General features: G+C 36.2%; 1 protein-coding gene across 2 annotated transcripts in view; it reads right to left on the bottom strand.

The window, feature by feature from the left end:
• LOC139118604 (neuronal pentraxin-1-like) overlaps positions 1-12717 on the bottom strand; it is a 16238-nt gene extending 3521 nt beyond the window's left edge. Inside the window, exons 1-3 of one of the 2 annotated variants that reach the window (XM_070682019.1) lie at positions 11859-12519; positions 9966-10562; positions 8884-9030 (exon numbers count right to left, since the gene is read on the bottom strand). In XM_070682019.1, coding sequence (XP_070538120.1) covers positions 9029-9030; positions 9966-10562; positions 11859-12471 — 1212 coding nt within the window. In that variant the 5' untranslated portion in view covers positions 12472-12519 and the 3' untranslated portion in view covers positions 8884-9028. Of the gene's footprint in view, positions 1-8883; positions 9031-9965; positions 10563-11858 lie in introns of those variants that run through there. The other variant, XM_070682027.1, reaches the window with a different exon arrangement.
• Between the last annotated feature and the right edge of the window lie 292 nt (positions 12718-13009).

The following is a 13009-nucleotide window of genomic DNA, read 5'->3' as shown; positions in this document are numbered from 1 at the left end:
TTTTTGAAATAGCGATTATCAAAGTTGAAGAGACTATTTTGGCAACAATTTGGTTGTTTTGGTAATGATACGTTATTCACTTTTGTGTGTCTCTGAAGAACATTGTAAGAATTGTAATTAAATTTAGGGGCAGAGGCCTACATTTTTATAGAAATAAAATACTTCATCATACTTTTGGTAAAAAAAAATGTGCTTGTTTTCAATAAGCAAAATACTGAAAATATTTTGAAATTGTTAAGGTTACTGTTTTTATAATTATGATTGAACTCAATTGTAAAATTATGAAAACCAGACATAACTTAAATGCCATGATAAGGAACATTGCACTAATACATTATTGCAAGGGTTTTTTAAAATAAGGGTGTGTACAACTTTATTTCTGTTTCAAAGTTTTGACATTTTCTTAAAAGTTGGAAAAGTATGCACACATTTTCCGTAAATCTTTTTCTCTTGTGCTTTCCAGTTATTTACATATTTTGCACAAATTGCTAGTGCGGAAGGGCATAATAGAATTTCATGCTGTGGGTTTTTCTTGCATTTTTGGCCATACCTTCTACCCTCTCAAGAAATCTTCCTGTACATCTGTACTGATTTTCCCCGAAAATGTATTCACTTCTTCAGAGGAGAGATCGTCTAGCTGTATCGCAATACCCTTGTGGTCTGAAAAATCCAAAGTACACTTTTAGATTTTAAGATCAGAAAAAAAAAGAACACAGATTATCAGTCTTACCGTACATTCAAGATACGTCCATGTAGAAGGCACATTGGATATACATTTACAGAAGAAAACACAATACAATTGATCACCGGTCTGTGTATATTTACCGATAAAAAGCAGTTGTTCCCTTATCTGATCAATGTCTGGATGCAAATATTTATCATATTTATCATTGAAAACGAACTTAAGAAAACTAAATATTTCTTTTATTCCATACCATTTTTTTCTGTAAACTTATTAAAGCCTTTGAGTGCAGTGATATTTCCCAGAAAAATTAGCAACATTTTTTTATGAATTTATCTGCAATTTTCTTTATAGTTTTGGACCAAATGACCATAACATTTCATTGAGTACAGTTTTTATCTAAATTTGGCAAAGATCTGAAAATAATTGACTTGGGTACATTTATAATGGTTGCAAAAATTGACTTTGGCCCTCAAAGGGTTAAGTGGTTTCGGTCTTGTCTGTCTTGGTTTCATACATATTAAGAGGCGTGTCAGGGCTACCACTACCCAATCACCAGTGAGGGCCCCTCCTCATTATGAAAAAAGTTAAATCACTACAACGGAGCTAATATGAAGATCAAATTGTTGGACAAAGTAATCGAGATATAGTCAAGATAACCGCTTATTACACTGTATTAGTGTATTTTTCATCTGTTGAGACGATGCGTAAATTCTATTACGCAATTTACCAAATCAGGTTCCCTCCAAAGTACATACAAAGTCTACTCCCGCACATGTACCAAAAATTGATCAAATAAAATAATTTGTTGATAATGTATAATGTAATGATGATAATGATAATGTATAGTTGATAATTTTATTTTATGTGTACAATAAAGTAAGCAGTTTGTCATCAACATGATTTTTATTATCATACCTTTGTTCAAATTGAACTGACATACATTTTCCAATTTTTGTTGAATTGACTTCCAATTCTTCGTACCTCAAATACGATCTTGCCACCTTCGTGAGTAAGGAAAATCTTTGGGGTCGACCATAGTTTCAATCAGTGTTGCAGCCAGGAATTATAAATCAGGGAACACCATGTCCCACTATCATTTATTTTTGGAACATTTTGCCTATTTGGGGACAAAATGCGGCAGTTGTCTATCAAATTTTATATTATTTTCTAAAAATAATCATGCAAAACAAAGTAATCATCAGTATCAGATATTACTTGCAGACCACATCCTACACAGTCGACTCATGAGTGTGCCCGCGGGTTTCCGCAGTGCGTGAGAATGCGAGGCCATGTGTTCCGTTTTGAGGTCATTGTCGCATGGACGTGTCCTGCCTGCAACACTGATTTCAATATGGCAGACTTCTACAGGTAAAACACTTAAGATTACAGAAGCCAAAGTAAAATTTAGGTTATACAGCAATTTTACCAGAAATGTCTAAAAAGTACAAAAGATGCATACGTTTAGCTAGTTTCACGAACAAATAGAATTGTTTGCAATGATCAGTGATGGTCTGTTTTAGCCCTGCTGAAGAGGTGGTGTTCATTGCCATGACGACCATCAAAATTGGCATGCAACTCTAAGAATGAAATGGGTTGTCAATACAATGATAGGTCACCAAACTGTTCAGTGTCACTGTCGTCAATTATACCAGTTTCCTATGAGTAATACAGGTGTGCAAGTATTCACATCAAATGACTTACAAATTCACTTCATGGGCAGAATCTTGGAAAATTGCTTTTCTTCTCTTGTTAATGAAAAAAATCCCTAAAGTAAAACATGCATGGGCTACCAGCCATTGTCACTGGGCTACCAACTTCAGAAAATGGTAGCCCAAGTGGACAACCAGGGAAAAAGTTAATTTCGAGCCCTGGACAGTCATGTGAACATGTGTAAGATATAACGTACGCCACAGTCCCTCCATAAGCCATGACATTTCTCAAGTTGTGATTTATCTAACAAACCTTCTTGACATTGTGACTTCCTGCACATCGAGAATGTAAGCTACAATGTACGAGACAACACAATGTTTTGTTCAGTCAATGGATAACACAAGTTACTTCATATAAGAAATAATACACAATCATGTAAACATGAAAACTTGAGTATTTGCAAAATGCAGGAAGTGCTATAAGCAACTGTGACAAGAATTTACTTCTTTTTCATATTCTATTTGAGTTATCTTTCGAGCAAACACTTTTCACCAAAAGCAAGTAGTAAACTAAACCTCTCTCTACACTTGATGTCTGCATCGTTCTGGCTGTACTTCTTTCAGGACTACTTATCTGAACTGGAATTGTGTTCCTGAAATGTCACTTGGTCACGAAACCATGACATGATGGCAGGTATTTCAAAAAGATTGAATATATCCTATCCGATCAAAACATAAGATTGACAGTCGATGTTCGTCGACTTCAGGTCTGATACTCATTGGTATTCATTTTTGCAAGGCAAATTCACGAGTATTTTTCAGTGTGCAATCTATGGAGAGCATTCCTGTACCTCAAATATTGCATTTTTTGCTCACGTGTTGACACACGTGAGCATATGTCGCAGCGATGTCTGTCTGTCTGTCTGTCTGTCTGTCTGTCTGTCTGTCTGTCTGTGGGCTCAATATCTCAAAAACGGCTCATCAGATCAGAATCAAATCTGGTACATAGATTCAGTTTGCAAATGGCAAGAACTGATTAGTTTTTGGTAGGTGTGGCTTGCTTACTTTTAGCTCATTTGCATAATTAATGATTTTAGAAAAAACGGATATATATTGACAACGACTGCACACAATTTGATGAGATTTGCTACAAATGTTGATCTTACCAAGATATATCAGCTGTGAAAGATATTAAGGGGTGACATAAAAGATAATGGATAATTTGCATATTTAATGAACTTTCCTAATTAGGGATATATATCTGATTTGACTTGATCAAATTGACAAAAGTTGGTATGTATATTTAAGATACTATGATTTAACATTATTGAAAGTCATTAAGCATTTTTACTTCATCAAACTCTTCATTGGCATATTTAATGAACTTTTTAAATTAGGGATATTTATTTGAATTGACTTGACCAAAATTGATGAAACTTGCTATGTACATTGAAGATACTATGATATAACATTGTTGAAAGTCATTAAGCATTTTCACTTCAGCCAAATACTTATTTGCATATTTAATAAACTTTCCTAATTAGATATATAAATCTGAATGGACTTTACCAAAATTGATGAAACTTGCTATGTACATTGAAGATACTATGATATAACATTTTTGAAAGTCATTAAGCAGTTTTACTTCAGCCGATTCCTTATTTACATATTTAATGAACTTTCCTAATTAGATATATAAATCTGAATGGACTTTATCAAAATTGATGAAACTTGCTATGTACATTGAAGATACTGTGATATAACATTGTTGAAAGTCATTAAGCAGTTTTACTTCAGCCAATTCCTTATTTCCATATTTAATGAACTTCACCAATTAGGGATATATATGTTGATTCGACCGAAGTTGATGAATCTTGCAACATATATTGAAGATACTATAAAACAACATTATTAAAAGTCATGAAACTTTTTTACTTCAGCTAATTCCTAATTCGCATATATAATGAACTTTCCTAATTAGGGATATTTATCTGTATTGACTAGACCAAATTTGACAAAACTTGCTATGTACATTAAAGATACTATGATACAGCACTTTAGCCGATTCCGTATTTGCAAATTTAATGATTTTTCCTAATTAAGGATATTTATCTGTCTTGACTAGACCAAAGTTGATGAACTACTTTGTACATTAAAGATACTATGATACGACATTATTGAAAGTCATTTAACATTTTTACTTCAGCCTATTCATAATTTGCATATTTAATGAGAACATTTCAGTCAATTCCTAATTTGCATATTTTAATGAACTTTCCTGATTGGGGATATATACTTGGATTTAAAATTAATCTGTGGTGAATATTATTCATTATGTTGATCATAACACTTTAAATGAAGTTGCAAACGTGTGGCAAAGGTTCAAATTTACACATAACTGCAACATATAATTAAACACGTGAGCATTTTCAGTTCATATCTGGTATATTTCATGTAACTGCTATCTATTTGTTGACAGAATCGTTCAAAAAATGGAGTTTATGAACATATCTTTTCCATAGCAGGTTATTTGACCATGGTCTTTCCTAAGTCCTTATCATACAATGGAAAATATCTGAGTTCTAGTGACAGTGAACTTAATAAAGACAAGTATCAGATCGGAGGGATTGAGTTAGTTTGGAACGGTAAGTTTGTCTTTGGTGTGCCACTTAAGCTGAAGTTTAGTTGATGGTTTACTGCCGCGTCAATCTAATGAGGACAACTTCGTGTAACGGCCAACCTAATATTGTGTAAGGTTGAATATTTGTTCAGCTAATGACTTCTGTTGTGTATATACACCGTTGTCGTAGGGACAGTCGCCAGGGTGTTGTGCAACATACTTAACAAGCGAATAACACACCAGTGATTTGTCTATTAATAACGGAATTTAACATTAAAAGCGCAAAAGTCATCAGTGTAAAATGGTTGTCTGCAGGTTTCAACCGGCCAGAGATCGAGACTGTTTTCATGCAGACCAAAACAAACAAACACGATCATTCGTTACTGAAACATTTTTCCCAAACCACACTTAGCTATGTCCTCGCCAATCGAATAAAGCTATAAGGGACTGGACACAAATTACAGGGGGGGAGGGCCGGTGTTTTTTGGGGGTGGGTCGCCATTTTTCGCGCAAGCATTTTTGAAGGTCATAAAATTTTGTGCAAGCCTATGGGGGAGGGTCACCTTTTTTCACGCATCAAAGCTGAAATTGCATGTGCACGTTATGGAATACTGAAAAAGAAAAAAATACCTCCTGGCACTTTCATTTTCTGCCATTACCATTTTCGGCGCGCCCTTCGGGCGCAAATTTCAGGTATAATAAACAATGTATTGATGATCCAAGCAGCCACATTGATTTAAGTTGTCATGATTTCTACTTATTCAACACTATTGTGCATAACTGTCCCCTATAATAACTCTTTCAATAACAATTTTGGAGATTACTTATTTGACATCATTCTCCCATTGACAATACATTGGGTATAGGTCGGTGTCAAACGTTCATGTCGCTGTATGTACATTTTTTAATTTTTTGAGGACATTGACAGAATACAAACTGTTCAGAATAGTGCATAGTGACATCAATAACAACTGGAAGCTTCAGGTCGAACAACTTTTGAATAATAATTTAGAATCAGATAACCTATGAGTTATTTGTAGTTTCCTCATAGCCCGCAATGTATAGTGAATCAACATTTTGGTGAAATTCCAAAATCAAATTTCTTGCACAACCATTGACTTGAAACCACTCTAGTCTAATCATGAATATTAATACTAATAATTAGGTGTACATAAATGCACAGGTTTACCAAGTTTTGTATTGGAAAAAAATTATTCATAGTTTCATCATAGACTGCCATGTATAGTGAATGGACATTTCAGTGAAATTCCAAAATCAAATTTCTTGCACACCCATTGACTTGAAACTACTCTAGTCTAATCATGAACATTAATACCAATAATCAAGTGTACATAAATGCACAGATTTTCCTATTTTTTTATTGGAAAAAAATTATTCATAGTTTCATCATAGACTACCATGTATAGTGAATCGACATTTAAGTGATATGCCAAAATCAAATTTCTTGCACAACCCTTGACTTGAAACCACTCTAGTCTATCATGAACATTAGTACCAATAATTCAGTGTACATAAATGCACAGATTTACCTATTTTTGTATTGGAAAAAATTATTCATAGGGTTTCACCATAGACTGCCATGTATAGTGAATCAACATTTCGGTGAAATTCCAAAATCAAATTTCTTACACACACATGGACTTGTAACCACTCTAGTCTAATCAAGAACATAAATATCAATAATCAAGCATACATAAATACACAGATTTGCCAAGTTTTGTATTTAAAAAAAATTATTCATAGTTTCTTCATAGACGACAATGTATAATGGATCCACATTTCATGCGAAATTCCAAAAACAAAGTTATTGTACACAGATGCACGTGTTACCACCCTCTTCTAATCAAGCACAATTATGTCAATTATTCAGGGTCATATATACACAAATAGTGCATATTTTTAACTCTGAAAATTTTTTTTTACAGTTTTGTCATAGACTCCCATGTATAGTGGATCAACATTTTATGCGAAATTCCAAAAACAAAGTTATTGTACACAGATGCACATTTTACCACCCTCTTCTAATCAAGCACAATTATGTCAATTATTGAGGGTCCATATATGCACAAATAGTGCAAATTTTTAATTCTGAAAATTTTTGACAGTGTTGTCATAGACTCCCATGTATAGTTTTGTCATAGACTCCCATGTATAGTGGATCAACATTTTGACAGAAATTCCAAAATCAAATATCTTGTTCACATGTGCACTTGTAAACAACCCATGCTAATCAAGTATATCTATATCAGTTATTAAACATCTGTATATGAACAGATATAGCTAGTTTTATACTGGAAAATACACGTTCGTAGTTTTCTTATAGTCGACTACATGTATAGTGAATCAACATTATCGATAAAATCTAAAAATTACATTTTTTGAACAGGCATGCACTTTTTACCTGCCACTTCAAGCAAAGTACATTTACATGAATTATCACACACATATGATTTGATATTTCTTGGACAACGCGTTATATCGGCCACATTTTGCCTTCCTTTCGGGAGGGCGACTTAAAAAGTATAGCAAGTCAGAAGGGGGTCTTTAACACATTGCGGGTTTTTTTTGGGGGTATTGAGTAACAGGGGAGGGTCACTTATTTTCATGCACGGATAAGGGGGAGGGTCACTAATTTTTGTGCATGAACTTTTGAAGGGTCACTATTTTTTACGCAGCGGTTTTTCGAAAAAACACCGGCCCACCCCCCCCCCACCCCCCTGTAATTTATGTCCAGTCCCTAAAGTTCATGCAATATATCAGATCACCCAAGTTATGTATGCTCGGAGTTTAGAGGTTTTATTATGTGTTCAACTTTACAAACGTCAAATCTAGGAGGTTTAAACACAAGGAAAAGAGTATAGAATTGAGAAAATAAGACATTCAAGGTGAGTCTAGATGTCCGCCTGCACTCATGCACTGTGATGGAGGTAATGGCACCTAGTGGCATCTTAAACGGATACAGTCGTCGGAACTGCGCTCAAACGTCATATGGGACCCATACGACAATGTATATCCAAGGTACGATAGTGATTGATGAAAGTTAAAACATGTTTGTTATAATCTATATCGTATAATTGAAATGTTGCAGTTATAATGATGAGGTGCCTCTAGATATCGTGCACGAAATACATCGTTTGTAAACAAGAAACTTGCAAACTTTAAAGCGCAGTTCCGACAATTGTTTCCCTTCAACTGGCCGGATACTACTGGACGTTTTACGTCCAAGTCTTATGATCTAACTTGCGTGAACATTTTTACCAATGTTTCAAAATAATATTGGTCTTTGAACGTTGTATGAAGCATGATAGGTAATACGACAGGAAAATGACACTCGTCTCCCGTCAGGAGAGACTAAAGGGGATTCTAACGGAAATGTCGATATGTATGTATGTATGTATGTATGTATGTATGTATGTATGTATGTATGTATGTATGTGTCTGTCTCTGTCTGTATGTGCATGTCTGTCTTTCTGTCTGTCTGTGTATGTATGTATGTCTGTACGTATGTGTGCATCGCATGCCTGTCTACCTGTCAGTCTGTGTGTCTGTATCATGCATGTAGTATGTTCAAAATCTGACGGTGCTGGTTTAGTATTCATTACAAAGGACACTTTCGCAAAAAATTATAAAGTTCATGTATCAAATAACTTATATTCATAATGTTTGTTTGCTTCAAAGATGCTACCTGTCTTGCAATTTATTGCATGATACTCAAAGACGTTAAATTTGCAAGTTTAGGCGATAACCCAGGACCTGAATTAGTACTGGTTAACTTGATAAATTTGAGCTCTCCTGTGTGGTAACAAGTGGTTGCGTCACTGGTGTATTTAACTTTTCATACTTCCTTGTGTAACTTATCACTGGGAAACAGGATTGTCGTCGTGTTCAAGTTTTATCTCTTGAAAGTTGTCAAAGTTAATCTAACCTTAGATTTTGTCTTGAATATTTAGTCCACGTAACCTATGAATCATCAAACAAACATGGTGAGATGTGGCTAGCAAGTCTAATTCAAGAGCTCTCGACACGGTATCTGGTAAAAGTCGTCGAATATGATCCTGTACAGAGAGAAGAAACAGTAGTGTCAATCACTGCAAGTAATCAACAAAGCAATATACATATTCTAATTTAGCATGTCCTTAATTTATAAGATTTGAGGCAACTGCTGTACGTGGCTGATGGACGCTATGGAGAGCGTAAAGCAGAAATTCTACATCATTGTTTATCTGTGAACACAGAAATAAAGGAAAACATTTTTAATACATTTGAATTTTTTATGAAGAGTAATCCGTTCTTGTTTCTTTTTCACCTCCATATCGACAACATCAAATAACAAAGACGCGGTAGATAATGATTTGCCGAAACCTATTGACAGCAACTTGCTGTCAATAGGTTTACGTGAAAAAAAGTTATACTGGTAAACATTGATAAAACAACCACGATAAAGTTGATGTTTTCCTTGAACACGATTGGAACTAATTTGGGATAATTGGATCGTCATATTTTGCAAATTTATCAAAGGTGTCAGCTGCCCTATAGCTGAATGTTGCAATATTACAAATTACTCATAAAATCAAGTGTGTAACTAAAAGAGAAAAATGGATGAGGTTACATTTGCAGATTAAATAGAAATTACTTCACCATCCAATTATCCCAAATTAGTTCCAATCGGATTCTTTGTACGTCATTTGACGGTTGTTTGTGTGTCATCCGTTTGATTTTAAATGGGAAGGGTCGTCGGAACTGCGCATGTGCGACTTTCTTGTTTACAAACAATGTATTTCATGCACATTATATAGATGCATCATGTCAACATAGCTGCAACATTTAAATTTTACGATGTACATTATAACAAACATGTTTTAACGTTCATCAATCGCCAACGTACCTTGGACATAGTTTACATCGGTCGTCGGGTCCCCAGCGACTTATGAGCGCAGTTCCGACAACCCCCTGCCCTTTAGTGAATGTCAGTGACAGTGTTTGTACTTACAGCAAACATTGGCGACCTGGAGAGACACATCGCCGCCTATATGAAGATCGATATTATTCCAGGCGAAGACATCACCGCCAATAGAGCAATTCTTAGCAACCTGGGCGATCTCAACATCGTTCAGAGATCTTGACCACATGTTGAAGGCAGTCATCTCCCCTATAAAAGCCTGGTCAGCGTCATATCCTCCACCAACCGAATCTTGATCTTGCCCTAACACCAGTAAGCCTCCTCCAGTCACCGCTCTTCCCCCACTCAGACCCGTTCCTGCCCTTTCAAGGGTGCCATCCAGGTAGAGTCTCCACCTGCCTTCAATTGACGTCCACGTGACACACACGTGATGCCACTGATCATCGTTCAACGGAGGTGCATCAATTTTAAGTTGCTGCTGCACCCATAGATGGACAACATCGTGACGGTAGAAGAGAAGAAATTCATTCGCGTTTGCTGTGACAGCATACGACACAAGTCCGGCCTTTTCATCGCTTCCATTTGATTTCATCCATAAACAAACGGTGAGCTCTGATAGATCAGGAACAGGTGTTGAAACGATTACATTCGTGTCCGTACTCATTAATTTTATTGTCGACAGTTTGTCTACAAAATAAAATAAAGATGAGTGTGTTTATACAGAGAGAGAGAGAGAGAGAGAGAGAGAGAGAGAGAGAGAGAGAGTGTGTGTGTGTGTATGTGTGTGTGCATGTATTCAGTTATAGTCAGGTAATAATGTTGAACTCTTTCTGTCGTGACTCAGAGCAGTGTCCTATTGTTATATATATATATATATATATATATATATATATATATATATATATATATATATATATATATATATATATATATATATCTGTAAGAATACACACATATCCCCCCCCCCACACACGTACCCAAAATATGAACAAATAATAATGGTTGAATTATGAATTGTAGTTAATCAGATACACGAACTCGTTACATCGATCGATCATACCAAGGTTGGCATCGCACTTTATTGCACCGACATTAGGCCTACATGTAAGACTTGCGCTCGCAAATCCATTGAAACTATTAAGAACAAATTTTGTAGAACCGATTGCATAGTGGACCAATTTTGCATCTTTTATCGTGAAATTAAGCTTAGGAAAATAAATTCCAGATTGTAACAAAGCCTTAGACACAACCTTTGCAATGAGCAGATTGCTATATTCACATAAAGAAAATAACAATATACTGTAACGATATGTTTATTGTAGTGACAAAAAGGTCTATACACTGTTTAATATATAGCCTTCAGTCATTATTTGCTTTTAGCTCACAAACGATAGATTTCTCTTCTCGCATCACTTGATGGAGCTATGCATCACAGGCGCACGTGAGCTGGCTAGTCTGCTAAATCGATCGATTTTCGAAATCGGCTCGATCTATCAATCCCGTACTCGATCTGCCCGCCACTGCAATGAGTATTTAGGTTGCAGTGGCTGGCAAATCGAGTACGGGATCGATAGATCGTCGATTTAGCGATTACTCGGCTCTCGAGCGCCTGTGGTATGCATGTACAATACCCGCATAGAGACTGCTGCGCGGCATGGAAAATTATAGCCTAGCTAGGAAGTCTGACAAATAGCCACGGGGGGGGGGGGGGGGGGGGGGGGTAACGACTCAGAGACTCTCTAGCTAGGTTAGAATTATCCACGCCAAGCTGCTGTACAATCTTTATGTCGAGATTGATGCAGATGCGGATACGGATCTGGACACAAGTTTCACATGATCTATGATTAAAATACGATTGAGTGTAAACAGACTGAAAAACATGTTTGTGTGTCACGGTTTTTCCTGAAAAATTCTTAAAACCAACGCGCAAAACAAAGAATATACTTTCTTTGGTCTTATAAAGTAATTCAGATATTTAATTACCATGACGAGAGCTGTGCTTGGACAGCTCATTTTGCAACAGGTAGATTCGTTCGTCTTTTTCGTCTAATCTTGTTTGCAGATCTTTTATTCTCTCCCTCTTCGTCTCAATGGCGTCCCGTGTATAACCAATCTCTTCTGACATTCTTGCAACCTCATCCAAGAGGTACGAAATAATATCAAAATGTTGGTGAACTGACTGTTGTGTGTTATCTTGTTCTTGTTTCATGATCTCAATTTCGGCGTCTGTATTCTCAATTCTCACCCCCAGTTGTGTAATGTCGGTCTCGATGTTTTCCACTTTGTTGATCGCCTGTTTTAGGTCGGGACAGCTGCCATCACCGTTAATGTTGAAAGTGAAAACGTAGGCACAGATGTCGGATCTTGAGCAATAATTGTCCTCAGACAAACATTCGCTATTTTGAAGCAATGCCCCTTCGATAGAAAAGACACTGATATACAGCAGAACAAAGAATACTTGCCGTAAGTGACGTTTTCTAGCCATTTTCCTTCTGCATGTACTGGGGAGTTCCGGTAAGACGTTTGTTTGCACTGCACATCTTATTTGCATACAATATTTCTGTCCATGGTCGAAGTGACCCCAAGGGCTGACCATTCTTTTCACCTGCCAGGTAACATAATTTATTGCTTTGTAAGACTAAGTATCATGGAAAACGACAGAGAAATCCTGTGCACAAAAGCATGGTCGGCTAAAACCGATAAACAGGAAAGGGTGAAAAGAAAAAAAAAAGAAAATGGTATCAAGTACTTTCCAACTTCCCACTACAGCTCCATCTAGCAGTACACCGTTCGGTACGTTTAGCCCAACCTATGGTGCAAGGGCTAGTTTGAAATGCCTCTCTTGATCCTTAACCCTTGCCCTTTAATACACTGCGCCCTCACCTCAATGTACTACACCTTTCGTTTTCGTATCGACTGAGCACATGGAGGCGCTGCTCACTCGGCCTGTGACTCAATCGCTTGACACATTCACAGTTACGTAGATTTGTTTTATTTGCCACTTTGTTGGATTATCTTCTTGAAAAAAAATTGTTGCAAGCACCACGGATTCAAATACATGTACCCATATATGTGATCTTGTCGAATAAAAAGCTCTAGCCCATTATCTAGTCGAATGCAATCAGTACTAACTT

The sequence above is a fragment of the Ptychodera flava genome, chromosome 2 (assembly GCF_041260155.1).
Source record: "Ptychodera flava strain L36383 chromosome 2, AS_Pfla_20210202, whole genome shotgun sequence".
Classification (NCBI taxonomy): domain Eukaryota; kingdom Metazoa; phylum Hemichordata; class Enteropneusta; family Ptychoderidae; genus Ptychodera; species Ptychodera flava.
The sequence above is the reverse complement of the archived record's forward strand: the minus strand, read 5'-3'. Positions and strand labels throughout refer to the sequence as shown.